The 21,680-nt window shown below is 40.1% G+C and overlaps 1 protein-coding gene across 1 annotated transcript in view; it reads right to left on the bottom strand.

Moving 5' to 3' along the window:
• The window catches only part of dnah5 (dynein, axonemal, heavy chain 5), a 123,374-nt gene that overhangs the window by 96,486 nt on the left and 5,208 nt on the right, over positions 1–21,680 (bottom strand). Inside the window, exons 5-18 of the mRNA XM_042346968.1 lie at positions 20,413–20,520; positions 19,273–19,395; positions 16,796–17,011; positions 15,761–15,868; positions 14,327–14,412; positions 12,481–12,802; positions 12,156–12,362; positions 11,262–11,433; positions 7,684–7,829; positions 5,239–5,413; positions 4,264–4,514; positions 3,395–3,562; positions 3,195–3,294; positions 1,150–1,292 (exon numbers count right to left, since the gene is read on the bottom strand). Of these exons, the coding sequence (XP_042202902.1) occupies positions 1,150–1,292; positions 3,195–3,294; positions 3,395–3,562; positions 4,264–4,514; positions 5,239–5,413; positions 7,684–7,829; positions 11,262–11,433; positions 12,156–12,362; positions 12,481–12,802; positions 14,327–14,412; positions 15,761–15,868; positions 16,796–17,011; positions 19,273–19,395; positions 20,413–20,520 (2,325 nt within the window). The remainder of the gene's footprint in view (positions 1–1,149; positions 1,293–3,194; positions 3,295–3,394; positions 3,563–4,263; positions 4,515–5,238; positions 5,414–7,683; positions 7,830–11,261; positions 11,434–12,155; positions 12,363–12,480; positions 12,803–14,326; positions 14,413–15,760; positions 15,869–16,795; positions 17,012–19,272; positions 19,396–20,412; positions 20,521–21,680) is intronic.

The following is a 21,680-nucleotide window of genomic DNA, read 5'->3' as shown; positions in this document are numbered from 1 at the left end:
AAGTAAGACAACCATTGGCCTTGGGAGGACACAAGCTGTTTTGCAGTCAAAACACCCGGATCTTAGGATAAACAGCAGTAATAGCACGCTTGATTCTTTGACCAGTTGCAAAAGGCCCACGCGCCTCATAATTGGATGAACAAAAAGGTATAAAGTTGAAAGGTTGTTGACATGACGCAGCAGAATCAGCAGAGAACCAGGCACTCAGAGGCGGAGGGCCAAAGCACACTGACTGCTCCAGAACCGGGTAGTTTATGTATTCTTGCTGTGCTTATATTTGAATAAACTGAATTAGCCATAAAGTTTTATTGTCTGGTCTTTTGATTCAAACACCAGGAGTTGAGACCCCAACACTGTCACTGTAGTATCACAGCCCTTCTCTCTCTGAAACTTTCTGTCAGACTCTCACTCTCATCTCTCTCTCTCCTCCATCGAGTCTCTCTAACTTTCTAACTCTTTCTCTGTCTTAACGATATCTCTGTCTTTAACTCTAAAAATGTACAATACAATGGTGAAGTTTGTGTGTGAGATTTGCTCTGAGCTACTACCCTGAATGAAGGGCACTATATATAAATGCAACTTGTTGCAGTATCACGGATCAAGGCTCAAAGTATCCTGAGTAACCTCACAAGCATCTTTGCACATGGGAAAACAGTTTTTTTGCTGGTATCTTGCAGGCCCCACACCCATCATTCACTGGGAAATGTAGATAAATAGACAGAATTTGCAAAAGTTTACAAAGTGCGATAAACATCCCACAATACTTCCATAGTGAGATAATATTTAGGATTTAATCTTCAACAATGATAAAAATGAGGAATAACCTCAGATAACAAGAAACATTTATATTGAATAGCAGACAGGTCAATCTAATAAGTCTTAAGGAAATAACCATGGGTTATAATTAAAGAAAAATCCCATCCTTCACAAATACCTATCACTTTATCTAATTCTGAATATGACTAGAACATTGTAGACTAAAGTAAATAGCTTTTAACAAACCACACGTAATTTGTTCCAAAATGACAGTAAACATAAGAGATCTTTGAACCCCTTTATTCTGTATTTCTGCCGTGTGTATATTTAATATAACTCCCATTATTAGACTCCCAACATAACCAGAATAGTTCTCTGAAGATGCAGCATTACCTTTTTAGTGGAATTGATGGCCGTACTCAGCACTGACACCAGTTTTATGATCTCCTTGTTTTCTGAAACACTTTTGTGATAGTTCCTAGGTTGGACAGGGATGTGGAGGTTCACAGAGGCAGAGATATCTGAGACGCTGCCATCTGAAATGAATAGAGGGCCAACCAATACATTACAAACTATCAGCTAAGTCTTGTTCCTCTGTGGATCATACATGCTTAAGGGAAGTATAATAAAAACTATGTTCATTAAACAATACATTGCAGATTTCACCAAACAAAAATCTGTCAAGAAGAAGCGATCCTCAGAGAGAAGATTATCATCTAAGTACTCCCTGATACCAGTTAATAATTAGGCTGGTAACTTAATATCTGTCAAGTCTGAGAGAGAGATTTTAGATTGCACAAAGTAGCACATAACTGGTACTGAATTTTGAAAGATCTTTTGGCTTGAGGAGGGGAGTGTTTAGGATTCAGAATGTCCGTGCTTGCTGGTTGTACAAAGCTGCCTGCTGACTGACCTGCATTACCAGAGGAGCTCACCACTGACAATGTCAACCCCACCACGCCCCACTCCGCAATTCATATGACCTTAGTGACCAATTATAAACTAAACACTAGTAAGAGATAATAAACAATTTCTCATTGCTCATAGCTTATTCATCTACCACTGAAGATCATCCTCTCTTCTGATCTGTCCCTCGGGCTTGGTTACCCCTCTTATGTTGCGGTGACCAGAATTAGACAGTGTGACCAAAAAGCCGTGATACCATTACAATTTTTTTATGCACTGAACACTGTCTTTGAAGAAATAAAGTAAGAATTATTATTTGGTCACCCTGTCAGATCAGTGTACAACAGGAGCATGATATCTCGGGATCTAAACTCAACTGATTACAGCCCAGCATCTTGTTTGCCTTTTTTATTGCTGCCTCACACTGTTTGACATAACTGTTTGGCGCTATTAGTCAACTAACACTATGCAAATTATATCCCATCGATGGAGTACATTTGCCTCCTATTCTTACTTCCTATCTGCAGTGCCATGGATTTATTTGTATTAAACTTCATTTGACAGTCATCATAACTTACCAATTTGGGAACATTAATTGAATGGAGTGAGTTCTACACACAGTCATATGAAGTAAGCAAGGGGTCTGTCACTATCTAAAAAATCGAACGTCAGTATTAACACAATTTCAACCCCTCAATGTACAGGGACAGAATTTCCGGAGAATTACAGGTTATTTTGCAATACAAAATAAACGTAATATGTTATTGTGGAGATGATGATGTATCGACAGATAGCATGCTTGCCATCAGTCTCAGCACAAAAATGTCCCAAAATTGGACAAAATCTTTACTCACAGAGTTCATAATATGTATCATAAAAAGTAATCAATCTGTTGATTAAATTAGGGCTCACGAAATAACAGATTAAAATGGGCTTTGCAATCGGATTCAGAGGCAATGATAAATGAAACACATTTTGACTTGGAATCAGTCACCAGTATAGGTTGACCAGAATAAATCATTATTTGTGTATCTGTTGAGCCTAAGTAAAATTATGATAGAAAATTTGTTGACGACACTAAGCTGTGTAGTCAGGTGGCAAGGACAAAGAAAGTTTGAATATGTTCAAAGGAATCTTGGCCGATATAGAGTCTAAGAATTAACAGACTTTAATGTGAGAAAAAATAAATACTGAATATTTATACTGTGGAGCGCTGTCCTTTAACTGAGATGAAGAAAGAAGAGGATTTGAGAGGATCACTGATCATAATTTAAAATTATGCGAAGTAGTTACTTGTTCCTCAAATCAAATCAAGTCCTAGGAAGTATTTGAACTTAATCATTACAACATTGCAATAGATTCTTGGTGAGGCAGATTATGGAATATGAGGTTTGAAAATCCAACTAATCTGATTTTGTAAAACTATTTTGTCTTCATATTTAACTTGCGAAGAGAAAAATCTTTATCTCCCTTTGCATATTTTTAAAAGGAAGAATTGCTTTCATTTCTAATATTTAACAGAGCAGTGTTACCAAGAACGCTTTTGATTGCAGGTTCTGGGGCTCCATCTTCAGAATCACTGTCCTTGCTGTCTCGCCTCATGGCTGCAATCTTTCGTTCATTCATTTTTTTCTAAATAAGAAAAAGCATATGTGAAAAGAACAAGGACGAACACCAAGGCTGAGCATCCTGCTCAGAGAATAGAATAAATGAGCAGACGATTGAAGCAAACCTTTGAAATTCTCTCTCTACTCCATTGGCCAACACCTCTGGAGACGCTGACAATGTACTCCACGGCTTTGTTGAGAGCCTGTTGTACCTCATCCAATGGAGGCACCATGGTTATATTGGGAATGGACAGCGTAATCTTTGTTTTAAAGATGGGCTGGCTCGACTGTTTCTGCTTGGTGGAGGGGTCATTTTCTGTTTGAAAAAACAAACGGACCAAATAATCTAAATTAGAGATGTTTAATGTTTTAAACATTGCCTCATGCAATGCTAGTTTATTTTTGCTCCTTATTTTCTTTTTTAAAAATGTTGGTTGTTCTGTCAGCTCCTTTCAAATTGATAACCTCACGGGTAGCCTGATAATTGTTCGAAAGGAGAAGGCAGTTTCTCCTTTTGTCCTGGCTAACAATCGTCCAAATAAAATTGGTCATTCGCTTCGAGGCTGTTAGTGGAATGTAGCTGTGTGCAAATTGGCCAGTTTGCCTACAAAATACAGTGTATCCTGAGAAGAGCTTTAAGACATCCTGTTGATATGAAATGCACTATACTAAACGGAAGAATATTTTTATTTATTTATAAGCAGCACACTGTGCGTGCGTGCGTTTAGGATCTGCAAGTGTTGCACTGGTTCAAGGTCTCAGTGTCTTCACTTCAGTTCACATACTATTTTGTATAGTGTTACCTAGACACTCATCCAAAGTATACAAAAAGGGTTTGAGATGCAGCTGGTGCAAATTAGTTTCCATGTTTGTCTACATAACAGTCAATACTATTATTTACTATAAGACATGCAATAAGATGTATGGAGTGGCAGTCTGAGAGCTCGGATTCTGGAGATGGATTGCGATGATCACTGAAGCAGCCGAGGATCACCATACCTATAAAGTAAAGGACTGAGGACGAGTGGATCCGCTTGCGGATAGTTTCCAGAGCATTACGGGTGACCTTCAGTAAAGCATCTACGTTGCGGTGGTTGAAATAAGACAACAGCTCTCGTGCTTCCTCTTCCAGTATCTCCATCAGGTCTCGCTTCTTCTTTTTGCTTCGGGGAGATGGAGGGCCGCTGCTGAGCTGGCTGGCATTCAGGGAGATGGAACGTTTCTCACACTTCGCTTCTTCTCCTGCTGTGAAACACAAATTGGTATCACGTCATTGCAACGTCTCAAAGCTTTTCACAGAATTTACTATAACGTGAATTGACTGTGTATTTTGTGGGCGAAACACAGCATCCAATTACGCATAGCAGTGTTCCACAAACAGTCGTGGATTGAGTGACCAAATTATTATCAACGTTCGGAGGGCAGGGAGGAGCAGGGGGGGTGGGAGCATGATCAATAGCTCTGGAGACCAGTTCAACAGATACTGTGGCTGGCATTGGTGCTAACCATTTTGATAAAGCAGATCAATTTGACAGGCCAGAATTTCTGACAATTTAATAAAATCACTAATGACAATTGCCACATTGCAGAGTCCTGTAGCTCAGTGGTTAGAGCACTCGCTTTGCAAGTGAGAGACCTGAGTTCAATTCCAGGCAGGGCGAAACCTTGGGCAAGTTTCTTTACTCCACACGCCTAATAATAACCCCTCCAAAACCAAAAACAATAATAAATTGGTCATTTTCAATCTACGACTGTTTGTGGGACATTGCTGTGCGCAATTGGCTGCCGCGTTCGCCCACACATATACAGTCAATTCACTTTACAGTGTGTTCTGTGAAGCACTTTGGGACGTCCTCCCGACGTGAAAAGCGCTATATCAAATGCAAGGATTATTATTATTATTATTATTATTTTTCATCCCAATGCTTGCAAACTGGTTGTCAAACGTTACTGCTGTTTTTTTTCTTACCTTCATTCTTATCAGTTTCTTTGCGCTCCCCACTTCCAGTGCCATCTTTGAACGTTTCCTCCTTCTCTTTACCCTGAGGCTCCAAATCCAAGAGCATGTTTATAAGCTCATTAGCTGCTTCCTCAACCAAAGAGCATTTACAGTGCAGCATTTGGGCAGCCTTCACACACAATTCCTGTCGCAAACATGTCAAACAAGAGAGACGCATTGGAATTCACAAATGCATAAAAAGTGTTCTGTCTACAGCATTTTGGGAAACTGTGGCTCCTGATTTTGCAGCCGGGATTCGGAAAATGCTGAGCCGTGGAAGAAAGAGTTAATAGTTTCACTCCAGCAAGAGGCCAAAAAATAATTTTGTAAGAGTTTTTTTTAAGAAAAATAATCAATCTTTGCAACTAGGAATCCAAAACAAAATTCACTACATTAAAATCAAACCTGGTGCCGATTCCACTCTGACAGGCCCGGCGGGACAAACCATTCTTTGGGAAAAGTCACGCAGGGTCTCCCCAAGATTGAAGTGGCTTTGAGGAAACACACCTTGCAAATGCACACGGTCTGCAGTTCTAATGGGCATCCTCACAAAGAGGTTGGGGAGAAAGAGTTTGAGTCTTGGTACTCATTTTAACCTCCAGCCTCTGGAGGAACGCAGTGGCTAAATGGCCCTACTGTGTTTCAAACCTAGAACCTCTGATCCCAAGTTGTTTGTTCCAGGAATGTTAGCTGACAGGTCAAGAACCAAAAACAGCTAGAAATATAAAGTGATGAGCTCAATCTGATCTGTATTAAAATCATGCAAAGTCAACAGCAACTCACCAATACAATGGATTTGGTTTAGGTTTTACTGTAAAAATACTTTTAATAACTCTTACATTTGATTTAGCGCCTTACAATACCGGTGAAACGTCTCCAAGCATTTCACAGTATTCACTGCAAAGTGGAGTGACTATTTTGTAGATGAACATGGCAGCCATTTTTGCACATTGCAATGTCCCACAAACAGCCATGAAGTTAACTGGCCAATTTTATCTGGGGGATTGTTGACCAGGACATTGGGAGAAAATCCCTTCTCTGTTCAAATACCGCCATGGGATCTTTGAGGTCCACCTGAATAGGCAGATGGGACCTCGGCTTAATTTCTATTCTGAAGGATGGCACCGCTAACAATGCAAAGACTTGAAGTGGAGTCCTGTAGCTCAGTGGTTAGAGCACTCGCTTTGCCACCGAGAGACCTGAGTTCAATTCCAGGCAGGGCGAAACCTTGGGCAAGTTTCCTTACTCCACACGCCTTATAATAATCCCTCCAAAAACCCAAAACAATAATAAATTGGTCATTTTCAATCTACGACTGTTTGTGGGACATTGCTGTGCGCAATTGGCTGCCGCGTTCGCCCACAAATATACAGTCAATTCACTTTACAGTGTGTTCTGTGAAGCGCTTTGGGACGTCCTCCCGACGTGAAAAGCGCTATATCAAATGCAAGGATTATTATTATTATTATTATTGATGCCAAAAAACAACACGTTTTTCCTTCTTTCTTTTAGAATGACAGACAAAGTAATATTGGCACATTGTGCTGAAATTATATTTTAAAAAATTGAAATCTTATTAGCTGCTTCCTCAACCAGGTTTGATTTTAATGTAGTGAATTTTGTTTTGGATTCCTAGTTGCAAAGATTAATTACTTCATAATTTAATTTAAAGATAATTTTTACCTAAAGCAGAGGAATCTTTGTTTCACCACCAACACCAGTGGATTAAGCGTTTACAACAATAAGTACCTGGAATTGAAAAAGCACTCCTGAGAAAAGAGCTGTTACTGGTACCTCAAGTGCTGGAAAAAGTGCTTTGCAATGTTTTGCAAGGAATCCTCTGTGAATCATGCCAACTCGTGGGAATTCAACTGCAAGAAGATCTCCAGTCAGATCCCAAATCTCACAAGTCAGTTTGTGGCAAAGTGTTTCTTCCAACAGTGCCAGTGTTTCACACACAAAATAACACAGTCAATCCACTTTTACTATATATTCTGCAAGACGTCTGAACATCATGATAAGGCTCTATATCACATGCAAAGATTATTATTATGTCACTGCTTTCCTCGGGAGCATTTTTTCACCCACTTTAGTAGAACAATAGGTTGCCAGGAAGGTGGTTGAGGCCAGGACACTTGACTCATTTAAGAAACTGCTTGATGCTATAATGGGAAGATTCTAGGATGGGCATTCAGGAAAGATGAGATTAAACGGGCCAAAGGTCTTTCTTGTCTGAACCCTTGTTGTGATCTGCAATTAAGTCACTTAAAGGGAACAAGCAGAGCAAATAGACATGCTGCAGTTTTAAAACTAGCAAACACTGGAGGAAATGAATCTCATGGGCATGTGGACTCTTCATCTCAAGTGTGAATGCTTTTGCCCTTTATCATCAATGTATCTGCGCACCAAACGCACCTTAGTCATCTGCAAAAATTCTTCACACATAATAGATTCGCCTTCTGGTAATTTACAGAGCTGTGTGCTGCTCATGTCTTGAAGTACTGCATCAATGCGAAACTCTATCAGATCGTTCACACGATCTATCAGCAGTTCAAGTTCATCTGCAGGAAGCCCGATACAAGTGAAGCAAATAGAATCAACAGTTATTATCAAACATTATATAACACTGTGCTTAATTTCCTATAATATGCTCCCACTTTCTGGAACTCCGTCCCTGAGTCCCTCCACCTCGCTCCCTTTAAGGTTTGTCTCAAAACCTTCCCCTATGTCTGCACCTTTGGTGGTGATGCCCCCACCCACCTTGGCCCCCACAGCCCCCGAATCCAACCCCAGACCAGGTGCAATCCCTCAACAGTCCAGTGTATTGGGGGGTCCCCCGACCCGACGTAAAAGACGCAATATAAAGTACAGGTCACAGGTTCAATCCTTAGGCCCAATTGGTAAAAAAAAATGGATTTTCCCTTCTTTGCTAGATCATGATTAGAGAATAAATATTAAACAAAGAAGTTAAAATAAAACTCTAAATTTAGAGGTGCAGGAACACAGAAAAGCAGAAACAGAAGGAGGCCATTTAGCCGATTAAGCCTGTTCCATCAGTTTATGATTTCTTGGCAAATCTTTTAATCCCAATTCCCATATTTTCACCTTATCACCTCTACTACCCAAGAGTCTGTCTGTCATTCTTTTAACATCCCTATCAAATCCACCTCTACAACTTTCTGGAATAGAACATAACACATCTTCACAATCATCTGTGTGATGATTTGCTTCCTGGCCTCCGTTTAAAATGTCTTCATTCTGAATTTGAGGCTATGCCGCTTTGTAACAGATCTCAGTTGCTCCAAACAGAACACAATATTCTAAATTAGTTCTGATCCAGCAACTTGGGACATTCACCTGACTTGAAAGGCACTATACAAATATAATTTGTTATTGTTGTTGCTCTATGTAACTGGAGTAACACGTCATTACATTTCCAATTTCCCCTGCCATCATAGGACCATGTACTGATTAACACCAAACATGAGCAACTTCTGTCTTTGTACAGCAATAAATATCACATTAAACAGTTGTGAAGTTCAAAATTCCGCCCCCCACCCCCCATCTCCCCTATTATTATTTATCTGAAGGTTATTTGAAAAGAAATTATTAAGTAGAACAAAACAAATCCATTAGAGAAAAAAGGAACAGAATCCCAGATGATCAAAAGAATACAACTTATCACTCCACATATTGAGTAACAGTGAAATTCAGTTCATTGAATATAGGATAAATGAATAGTTTAGTTTATTGAATAGAATTTAGAACTCTAGGAGATGAGTCTCCTCTTATGTTTAGTCTGGTTATAATACCCATGAAACTGACCACCTGCTTCCTCAACCCCATCCCTACCCCTCTCCTTACCTCCCAGCTCCACCTCCTTCCCCTCTACTCACAGACATCATAAACTTCTCCCTGTCCACTGGTACTGTTCCCACCCCAATAAAAATGGTCATCATCATTCCTATCCTTAAAAAACCCTCTCTGGACCCATCTCTACTCTCAAACTACCGCCCCATCTCTAACCTCCCTTTCCTCTCCAAGGTACTGGAACGAGTTGTTGCTTCCCAGCTTCCCTCCTTCCTCTCTCGCCACTCCCTTCTCGAACGCCTCCCATCAGGTTTCCATGCCACCCACAGCGCAGAAACAGCCCTGGTCAAAGTGATAAATTACATTCTGTCCATCCGTGACCAGGACTCCCTCTGCCTCCTCATCCTCCTTGACCTCTCTGCTGCCTTCAATACCGTCGACCACTCTGTCTTTGTCCACCGCCTCTCCTCTCACCCCAACCTTTACGGCTCTGTCCTTGAATGTTTCAGATTGTACCTCTCACACCACCTCCACTTCATCTCCACAAACGGATTCTGCTCTAGACCCCGGACCATCTCATTCAGTGTTCCTCAGGGCTCTGTCCTTGGTCCCCTCCTCTTCAATATCTAAATGCCACCTTTTGGTAACCTAATCTGCAGACATGGGGTCAACTTCCACATGTATGCAGATGACACCCAACTGTATCTCTCTGCCTCCACCCTTGACTCCAGGACCACTCCTTGGTTCAGACATTGGCTCCTGTCAGCGCCTCCACATGTCAGGCACTGACAGCATCACCATCCATGGATGCACACTTCACCTTGCTAAGCCAGTCCAGAATCTTGGCGTCTTGTTTGACCTTCAACTATGCTTTCATTACATTGAGGCTCGACAATGCAAATTCCTTGCTTGTCGGCCTCCCCAACTCTTCTCTCCATAGGCTGCAGATCATCCAGAACTCTGCAGCAGTGTCCTGCACCAGGCTCCTCAACCCTATCACCCCCATCCTCACCCGATTCCACTGGCTTCCCATCACACAGAGGATACAGTTCAAAATCCTGGTCCTCACCTTCAAATCCCTCCATGGTCTTGCTCCCCTCTACCTCTGTGACCTCCTAAACCTCTACCTCCTGCCCGCTCTCTCCGCTCAGTGTGCTCCAGCCTGCTTCACGTCCCCCGCCTCGCTCGCCCCACTATTGGCGGGAAGGCCTTCTGTCACTCTCCCCCCACCCTCTGGAACTCCATCACGCAGTCCTTCTGCCTTGCCCCCTCCTTTGCCTCCTTCAAGACCCCATCTCAAGACCCTCCTCTTCGACCATGCTTTCGATCACCCTGCTTCCCTCCCTGCCCTCCAACCTCCCCGATCCTGACCACCAGCTCAGGTCCGAAACTCTGACTGTTCAGCACCTTGGGACATCCTCCTGATGTGAAAGGTGCTACACAAATGTCATTTTGTTGTTGTAGTTCAGTTTATTGAATCATTTTAGCTGTCAAATTGAGTATTTATTTAACAGAATTTCACTGTAATAAGGTAGTCCAGTAGCTAATATCATGTCTATTCTAGCCTCACCCCAATGAGAGCAATTTGATCTTTTTAATGTTTAGCAAGTATTGTCACATTACAGAAATTCAGTAGCATTTTACAGTCAGATGCTATTATAGCTTCACTACAACAAGGGTCAATTTTTGTAACAGGATCCATTGTATACTAGTGCGGTCCACTTCAGGCTTCTAGCATTAACTGGTCAGCTTCCTGATCATAGCGCACAAATACAGAAGACCTCCCGGTACAAATGGTATTTTGGCAACCAGTGAAAACTTTCACAATAAGGTCAGCCATCACTGACACAGAATTTATGGACCCAAACCACTGAGTAATAATAGGGCTTGACTGTATAAAGCATGACTAAAGAAATACTGAATCTAAATAACAAGATTTGTAAATCGCAAATCCTGGATTCATTGTGGATTTCAACATCCACTTCTCGGAATTCAGAAGTAAGATCAGCATCCGAGAGGCATGCCAGAGGATCAGATTGCAAGATATCTGGGAATTCACGATTTTCAAATCCTTTTGTGAATAATAATAATAATAATAATAATCCTTGCATTGAATCTCACAATTTGGACCCTGCTCTTATTTCTTGGTAACACGTCGGTTAAAAAACAAATTCTAAACTCACCTAAAGCTACAGAAATCCCATTCAGATACTTATCCATGTTCAGAGAAGTCCAATTGAGAGATGTCAACCCTGGTTGAATGGCGTTATCCAATTTGGCTAAATGAGGACCCATCAGTGGTTCAAATGCACTTTGGATTTTGGATCGCACCCTTTTATTTTCTGATAAAGCCATCTAAAAATGTATGTTAAAAGGAAGACAATATTTTACCTTCATATAGATTGTTTTCCAGCTAAATGAACGGATATCATAGAACTCCTTTATGGAGTCCTCCCCTCCGCCCCCCCATTGCAGCGTTTTACATATAGCACAGGTATCCTGCAGTACACTCAGCTTCCAGCACTGACTACCCAACTTCCCACACCAAAAAATGTCCAATGCGCAGGTCGTTAGATCACTGCTGAATTCAATTCATGCAGGAATTGATATAAGTGTAACATATACATACATGTACGTGCAGGAAGTGACGTCAGCAGGAATCTGACCACGAGTAGTTGGCCATTATTTCGCGCTTTGCTTATAACACACGCTCTGATCTCTTGGACCCAAAGAAATGAATTATAACATATTTCCCTGTGTGAACAAATTATCCCAATCTTGGCTGCTACAAAGTTCACATTAGCACAAAAGAGAAGACGCTTTATGGAAAATACGTGGATGGCATAGAGTACGATATATTTGTGATGACCTGGTAATTCAATGAATGCGTTTTAGAAAGAGGTACGAGGAGCTGGCAGAATGTATTCCATGGCTCTTCGGTGTGTTTATATCACAAGTTGATACACTAATAAGCGATCAAAACCAACAAAAATAATTAAAGTAACATATGAATTAAGAAGCGAGGATGTGCCCTTTTTGCAAGTAATGCAAAAATAGATATATATTTAAGTTGTCACCTGAAGCTTATTGTAGTTCTTCTTAAACATCTCTTGCTTCTGCTGAAACATTTTAGCAAAATGAGGAATTTCCAGACCCATTTTAGCCATGCATTCCGTTTCACGTATCAACGTCAGAATTTGGGGATCAAAGTTGACAAACAGTTCTCCTGTCTCTGGGGCTTTCACTAACAACGATGCTTGTAACCCTGCTTTTGTGAATTCAATCTGGAGGAACGAAATGGAAAGAAATATAACACAACAAATTGAGCTGACAAAATGGCAGTAAACTTTTGATGAAAAGTGTGCTTTGCTTCCTGTAACTTGTGTCACAATCTTTCCGTACCTGTGTCAGCCAGCCCCTGTGGTACAGCATCTCAAACTCCAGCAAGACCTTTGCCACTTTGTTGTAATTGCGAATGATGCGTTTGGCATCCACTGTCTGCAGGATGCTCAACTGCTGCTGGAAATGTCCCATCGGCTCCTGGACCTTATGGAAGAGTTGGCGCGCCCACAAAATCTTCCCCGCTATTGGCGGCATGTCCCGGGCAACTGGTGGGTCGTTTTTCTGTTTGGTATAAATCTTGGACACTATTTCAATGTCCCGCCCATAGTTCTGAAGGATCTTTTGGTACTTTTCATCCACGCCTAGGTCTGACACTCCAAGTCTAGACAAATAGCATAAAAATAAGCTTCAATTGCCCCCACACAAGACAAACAGATGCTTCAATCAAGTACACTCAGTCATGCTCTTATTCCTGCTTAAGCAGAAAAATGGCAAAAGCATTTTTGTGACATTTAGAACCATAGATATGTACAGTTCTAAGAAGAAGAAGGCTATTCGGCCCACCCTGTCTGTGCTGGCTCTCTTAAGAGCAATCCGTTCCGTCTCAATTATTTGCCTTTTCACCATACCCCTGTAGTTGACTTCTTTTTAGGTATTTATCTAGTTGCATCAAATGTACTTGGCAACATAAAAACATTTTCCTTCAAAGCAAATAATTTTTGCTACTATCCATTTTATGTGATAAATGCATGGGAGCAGAGTGAGCAAAGATCAATAATTTAAAGGCAAAGTGACAAATGTCATTTAACATGAGTGAGTACAGAGTGAAGAGATTAGGCAATGAAAACAAACAGGGAATACAGGACAAATGGTATAATGGGCAGGGCATAGCATGAGAGGACTTTGAGTGTACTGGTGGATAGGTCACTGAAAATATAAGCAGTTTGTGACAGCAATAAAGGGAGCGAACACCATTTTGGGACTGTGAAACTAAAGGAACAAAGTACAGGCTCTTCCGTTTTCTAAATGCCCTTTTTAAATTTCAACACAATGTGAAAAAACAGAGAAGACAGGTTCAGATTCAACATTCCCTGTGGACTTCAGGTGTGATTAACACATGAGCTGACAACTATTTCCTCGGAAACTAAATCAGACACAAAGCTCGATTCACATTAAACATTCACTGGAAAGATGCTTTGTGCACAATTAAATTAAAATTCACAGTTTAAGGTCTGGACATTCATCAAGAAAAATATTACAAACCCGGCTTTAAAATTGAGTTCATCGAGAATTTTATTATTGTAAAAAATATATATTTTTTAAAAAAAACAAGTAATCCTGCAATTTTTAATACAAAGTTTCACATTTTCTTTGGTCAGCTGGATGTCTGATATATGCGGAAACCAGTCACTGTGCTTAAGAGAATCCAAACCAGCCACCTACACATAGAAATTCCCAAGTTTGGAATGGAATACACACTCCTACCCATCCCAGGGGGATGCATTCTGCTATTAATTCCAGAGAGAATTAAATGCAGGCTGGCAAGAGCCCAGTTTGTGAAGTACTGCTGGAGTTTAACTAGGTAATGCCACAAAGCTTACCATTGAAAACAGAGTCTGGCAAGCTTCTTACTACTTGTCCAGCTAGGACCGCCTTACCCATTATGGATTTGGCTTGCCTTGTTAAGGGGAGCTGAGTGGGAAAAATCCCTACTCCCACTAACAGGCAAGCCTTTCCAAGTCCTATTGATGAGCCAGGCTGGCTGGTCTGGCTTATCAGACAGTGAAGCAAAAAATATCAACGTTTTATTTTATTAAGTCATTTTATGAAGGAGAAAGGTTTTATGCCTGAAATGATTTGAACCGAATTTGTTAACAGAAAAAGGAACGATTGTGCTTTACATTACCTTTCAAACTTTTTCAACACAGTCAAGGCTCGCTCTGTATTCTGAATTTTTTCAATGGTGTTTTCTGTAAATGTTCTTAGTTGGGACTGTATGAGTTAATAACATTAAAACTTAATGTTAGTGCCGGTGCACATTAAAATGTTAAAAGAAATCTGTAACCAAAAAGGAACCCTGTGCTCTAGCATTGAAAAATAAATCCTCCAGATAAAATTGGTCATTCACTTCATGGCTGTTTGTGGATCATTGCTATGCACAAATTGGCTGCCGTGTTCAACTACAAATATATTCTCACTACACATTACAATAACGCACATTACAGTTAATCCTGTGAAGCAATGTGATAAGATGTTATATTGAATGGAAGAATTATTATAAAGGAAATATACAGAGAATGTGCATACCAGGCATTAAATTAATTTATAATACTTCTATAAACTCAATTATTAGGTTTTTTGCAATTCTTGTGAATGGAATTGTAGCCAAAGTATGGAGGTAAATGTGGCCTATAATGCAAGTTGTATGAACCAGGTGCAAATCAATGTCCACTGAAAACATCACATGTGCACTTAAGTATCCATTAATAATTACTTAATTACAAGTACAAGTCATTTTGTAAAAGCAGTCAACACAACCAGGCATGAGTTGCTCCCCCTCCACACCATCAAAATGGTTGAGCCCAAAGTTGCCTATGACAAAGTTGGACTTGCTGGCTGGTGGACCAGAGATGGCCCTTTGCAGAATACCAAAGTTATTGTAGAACTTTGAATTTTGTTTGTTGAGTTAAGATTGGTATCCAGTAATCCATGTTCTGGCAGGCTAGCCCATCCAATAGTGGCTATGATCATCTTTAGGCCCAACTATTGTAACAGACTGGAGGATGGCACACTCAGAGTTTGTCTTGTTATTGACTGGCCCCACTGACCACTTTTATCATAATAATAATTGTATATAACGCCTTATCACATCTTCAAGATGTCTCAAACTCTGCACAGAATATACTGTAAAGTGGATTGACGGTATATATTCTGTGGGCGAAACGTGCCAGCCAATTGTGCACAGCAGTATCCTACAAACGGTCATGGATTGAGTGACCAACTTATTATTATATTTATTTTTTTTGAAGGGATTATTGCCCCCTGGAAAAGTGACCCACTAATCGACTAACAACCAGGTTCCTACTTATTGCTAGGTAAACAGAGGCATGTGGAGTAAGGAAACTTGCCCAATGTTTTGTCCTGCCTGGGAAACAAACCCAGGTCTTTCACTTGCGAGGCGAGTGCTCTAATCACTAAACTACAAGACTCTGAGTGCTCTAACCACGGAGCTAAATAACCAGAACACATTCACCTGAATATATGTTAAAACAAAAGAGATTGGTTCCTAATTATTATTCCTAATTATTTAATTTTGTTCATGTAACGCAGGAACACTCACATGTAGCTCTTTTACTTGTTTGCAAAACTCATCATAATCCTGGTCAAAATCAGTTTTCCTCTGGTCTAGGAAGTTGTACTGTTGTTTTTTCAAACTAAGCACAATATTCTGAAACACATCAAAATTAACATTATTAACTGCAGTGTTATACTTGGTATAAAGTTTTATAACATTAGAAAGATCTATAAAATCCCCATCCACGTTACAGTGAGGTTGTAATTTGTGTGATAAAAAATTAGCTGGCTTCCGGTTCCTGGGTCATAAATTGTATTATGAATGTTATATTATATGCACTAAGCAACAGTCCAGCACTGAGAACCCATGTTATAATTAAACACAAACATTTTCACTTATGATGCTTCACGATAAAGCATTTTAAAAGTAAAAACCAGGATTGTACATGTGTTCGTGTACAGTCACTACCATTTTCAGTCTCACAGTGTACTCTCTCTGTAAGGTACCCCAATCTGGTGGAGAGAATGACCTCAGTCATCCTGGACAAGGTAAGATTTGGGATCCTGGGATGTGGGGCATTAAAATACCGAAATCCCAGGATTCTGAAAGCTGTGCAGGTTGCAGCAGAGTTTTGTATTAGTTGGATCTTGTGGATGGTGGTACCGGGGAGACCAGCAAGGAATGCATTTGAGATATCAAGGTGGGAGGCGACAAAGGCAGGAGTGTTTTTGTGACTTTAGATTGAGGTAGGGTCAGGGCAGGCAATGTGTTGGAGATTGAAAAAAGAGGAGCTGCTCAGGGACTGAATGTGAGCTATAAAGGATAGATGGGAATCAACCCAGACTCCAAGATAGTGCACTGGTTCGGTGACTTTGAGGACAGTTGGATAAATGAGAAACTACAAAGAAAAAGATAACAAAGGCTGTTTCACTGCACCATATCTGACCTTTAGTCTCATGTCCCATTTACAGTATAATATATATAATATAATTTATATTGGCTTATGGAAGTGAGATTCTAATTGTAACTTTGACACCATCCCTTACACTTCTCTTCCACTGCACTAAACCACACCAGTACCTGAAATTTGGTAGCTATTACTTCCAGTCCTTCAATCTTGGAGTCCTGGAGAGCAGAGTACGTTGTTATGCTGCTGAACATATCTAGGATTTTGTTCAGACGCCTTTCAAATGTGTCAAACTTGCCAAAAATGTACATCTCACTGAAATCAAACTGTCTCTCTGCTGGGTTCTGTTCCAACTTCTGTTTAGTTTTGTGGAAGCAGCGCTGGTATTCCTGCAATATAAATATTAATGGAGAATGAAACAGAGTGGATACTTAAAAGATAATTTGCTACTTCAAACACATTTTGCAGAAATAAGGAAAGGACTTTATCAGCAGGCTCTCTGGGTTCCTGCTATGAGATTTTCTGATATGGTGATTACAATGCAGTCATTAACAGAGAGAACAGTTTGTTTGATGTAGTCAATGCTGCTAAGCCAGTGGAGGTAGGAAGAAGTCCCTAGAGTAAACCAAAGCGAAGGTGAACTACTGCAGACAGACACACATATATTATATATAATATAGCTGGATTTTCCATTCCAAGAGCAGTTTTCAGGCCTTCATCAAGGAAAGTCTGAAAATGCTCTTCATGTCCCAGGATTAGGTTAGTCCATCCACCCTCAAGGCTAAAAACAACATATGAGTAGGTGCTGGTTCTGCATTGTACGGAGACGTTCTTATCTTGGCAACTTTCTTAAATTTCCCAAGGCAAATTTTAATTATCATTCCATACTTTCTCAAAGGACAGTGCAAATTAAACCAGTCACTTTAGCACACAAATCAAAGGATGGAGAGCCACGAAGGCCTTCTTATCAATTTTGCAGCTGAATTCGCTAAACTCCTACCTTTTGGACCTGTCAGAGCCTAAAGAATGCCTCTCACCTCTGCATCAGAAGGTTGTGGGTTGAAGCCCACTGTCAGGACTTTGAGCTCTTAGTTTAGGCCAATTGTGGCCAACCAGTGGCCCCCAAACATTCGCACGAATCTAGGTAACTTCTTCAGATAAGACATTAAACTGTGGTGCCTGCTCAAGTGGACATTAAAGATATCGTGACACGATACAAATTAGAAAAAGGGAGCTTCTCTCAGTGTCCTGGCCTACAACCCCCCACATAAATTTGGTCATTTACTTGATGGTTATTTGTGGGACATTACTGTGCACAAATTGGCTGCTACTTTTTCCTCCAAATACAATAACAATAATAATAATTGTTGCATTTGATATAGCGCTTTTCACATCTTCTAGACGTCTCAAAGCGCTTCACAGAATATACTCTAAAGTGAATTGACTGTATATTTGTGGGCGAAAGGTACCAGCCAATTGCACACAGCAGTGTCCCACAAACAGTCATGCATTGAAGTGACCAATTTATTATTGCTTTTTTTTCTTCAGGGATTATTATCAGGCGTGTGGAGTAAGGAAACTTGCCCAAGCTTTCACCCTGCCGGGAATCGAACCCAGGTCTCTCGCTTGCGAGGCGAGTGCTCTAATCACTGAGCTACAGGACTCCAATGTCTTGGACAATGTCTACTATACTCAATTCTACATTCAACAGTAAATGCTGTAATGTTCTTTCAGACATTTTCACAAACTGATAAGATGACATCAACGGATACGCAAAGATTATTTTGTTATTAAAGATTGAATTGTGGTCAGCACCTGCAACTTTGGCCTTGAAGAGATATATATTTGTGACTGCGTTCAAAATACAAATTATATATTTACAGGGACATGAATTGTAATTTCTTTGAAAAACAACATCTTTGTCCTTGTGAAAAGAACTTCCAGAATATCTGTAATATTTAAAAACCGTAAAACTATGTTCACTTTAACACTGACAAAAGGGATAGGAATTGACATAATAATAATAATCCTTGCATTTGATATAGCGCTTTTCACGTCTTCTAGACATCTCAAAGTGCTTTACAGAATATACTGAGAAGTTAATTGACCGTATATTTGTGGGTGAAATACAGCAGCCAATTGCACACAGCAGTGTCCCCCAAACAGTCATGGATTGAAGTGACCAATTTATAATTGTTTTTTTTTCTTCAGGGATTATTATCAGGAGTGTGGAGTAAGGAATCTTGCCCAAGGTTTCATCCTGCTGGGAATCAAATCCAGGTCTCTCGCTTGCGAGGCGAGTGCTCTAACCACTGAGCTACAGGACTCCACAGGCACTATACAAGTGCAATTTTGTTGTTCTTGCAGACTAAAGAATTGGTGAGATGCAAGTACCCATTAAACAAAATTGATTAAAATTTTGATAGCAACACCATGTTTTGCAAAAAAAAAGCCCACATAATTTCTTATATTATAAAAAGAGACGTGCTGCTGAACTCGTAAAATTCTACCATTAATTCCTCGGGTATAACTGATGGAATTTTGGTCCCTGGGCTGGTTTCAAAATCAGGATCCAGAGTAAGAAGGTAGTACATGAACCAGTTTCTATTTGTTACAAAAGGTTGAATGTATTTTAGAGCAGTGCAGGTACCTGGTTTAATCGGATAGCAGCCTTCAGCTTCTTCACCATCACTTCCTGAGGTTGATCCCAAATTGTGCTGGTCCCATTATTTGTTATGTACGCTTTACTAGCAGTTATCATCTGATTCGTTACCTGTAACGCAGAACAACTGGATCAAATTTTTCAAAGCATCGACATAACTTGACTCGAAAGGATTCACTTTCACTTGACAAGATGCAATCATTCCTTTACATTTATTTCAGACAATAACTTTTAAACCACTTCACATCGGGTAGGGTCTTGGAGTGCTTAACAGTGGCAGAGCTTGATGCTGAGCCCAGGAGAGATGGTGGATTACAGCTTAGATTCACCATTAATAACATATTATATCACTGTACTACATGTTAGTTTATACTTCTTTTACACGGCTGGAACAATTTGGCATCACAAAGGTCACATCTTTCTAGAAGACCATCCCAAGCATCTTCCCATTACAGAACTAAGTCTTTTGTTAAATGTATCCAAACACCTGGCTTCTATCACCCTTCCTGGTAACCTATAAAAATCCAAGTTAATTCTTCTTAACCTACTTTAGCCACTGATTTGCATTTGTCTAGAGAAATATTTTCTGGTGTATGTCCTAAATTGCCCTTCACAATTTATGTGCCCTTGATATATGTGAAAGGATTGCTTCAGGTCTCTCTATCCAATAGGTCTCAATTGTAGCAAAAGAGAGAATAGTGGGAAATACTATATAGGAAATATTTCCTCAGATTGCCAGAGACTGAGGAAAGCACTGCACTTGCACAGAGCTGACAAACCAATACTGAATGTCGATTCATTGTTTTGCATTAAAGAGTCATTAAGTGCAACCACTTCTTCAATAACAGGGAAAAGACAAGAGCTTATAAGCTACAGATTTTATTCTAAAAATTTTTGCAATTAACTGCAGCAAAACTGCCAATGGGCAAAGCTTCCATTCCGAGAGCACCTCCTTGAAACTATTTCCAAATACACTTTAACATTGATTTGGTCTGGAAACTGCATGGAATCGATTCTGAGAATGTAGCATTATTTCTCCTACATTCTTCCCCTAATACTACTGAAGAAAGACAGAGCAATTAACTTCAAATAGGTATAAATAACATGTAAGATGAATCAGCCCCTTACCTTCACAAATAAGGAGGTAATCTTCTCAGACGTATTGTAGTAACGGGAAATGCTGTGAATCATTCGAATTGCATTGATTAACCCTGGGATGGCTTCCACCATCGAAACCTGCATTGCACAATAATATAAAAGTCCATTTAAATGTTCTTTATATCACTTGTTTGATGTGATATAATAAAGTTTACAAATCATAACATAATGCATAAATTAAAGGACTAACACAAAGCTAAATATACTCATAAGAACCTAGCCTTTCATATCAGTAAATGGTTATTGATGGTGAGATAGAAAGGCAGGTTAGATGAGTACTTAGCTACCATATCAAAGCTCATTAATCAGCTGCAATTCAAGTTCAGGACTGATAAAAATAACAACAAATATATTGAAAGCAGCCTGTGATTTTAAGCAGTTTGGTTGTATTGTTAAAGCGTATGCATTTAAAATAGGATTGCATTCACTGGAGCACAGAATAAGAGGGGAACAAAGTCTTTAAAATTCATACAATATTGAATTATACCGCACAGAAGGAGGCCATTCGGCCCATCGTGTCTGTGCCGGCTCTTTGAAAAGAGCTATCCAAATCAATCCCACTCCCCCACTCTCTCCCCATAGCCTCGCAAACTTGTCCTCCCCAAATAATCATCTACTTCTCTCTTAAAAGTTGTTATTGAATCGGCTTCCACCATTTTCAGGCAATGCATTCCAGATCCGAACAACTCGCTATGTAAAAAAATTCTCCTCACCTCCCCACTGTTTATTTTAAATCGGTGTCCTCGGGTTACCAACCCACCCACCAGTGGAAATAGTTTCTCCTTATTCAGCCTATCGAATCCCCTCATAATTTTGAAAACTTCTATTAAGTCTCCTTAACCTTCTCTGCTCCAAGGAGAATAATCCAAGCTTCTCCAGCCTCTCCTGGTACCATCCTAGTAAATCTTTTTGCGCCCTCTCCAATGCCTTGACATCCTTCCTAAAGTGTGGTACCCAGAACTGAAAGCACTACTCAAGCTGAGGCCTATAAAGGTTCATCATAACTTCCTGCCTTTTGTATTCTATGCCCCTATTTATAAAGCCTAGTTTCCCATATGCTTTTTTAACAGCTTTATCTACCTGTCCTGCTACTTCAAAGATTTACTAATGTGAACGCCCAGGTCTCTCTGTTCCTTCACCCCCTTTAAGATTATACCATCAGCTTATATTTGTGTCTCCTCACTCTTGCTCCCAAAATGCATCACTTTGCATTTCTCCACATTAAACTTCATCTGCCG

The sequence above is a fragment of the Callorhinchus milii genome, unplaced genomic scaffold, assembly GCF_018977255.1.
Source record: "Callorhinchus milii isolate IMCB2004 unplaced genomic scaffold, IMCB_Cmil_1.0 Scaffold2, whole genome shotgun sequence".
Classification (NCBI taxonomy): Eukaryota; Metazoa; Chordata; class Chondrichthyes; order Chimaeriformes; family Callorhinchidae; genus Callorhinchus; species Callorhinchus milii.
The sequence above is the reverse complement of the archived record's forward strand: the minus strand, read 5'-3'. Positions and strand labels throughout refer to the sequence as shown.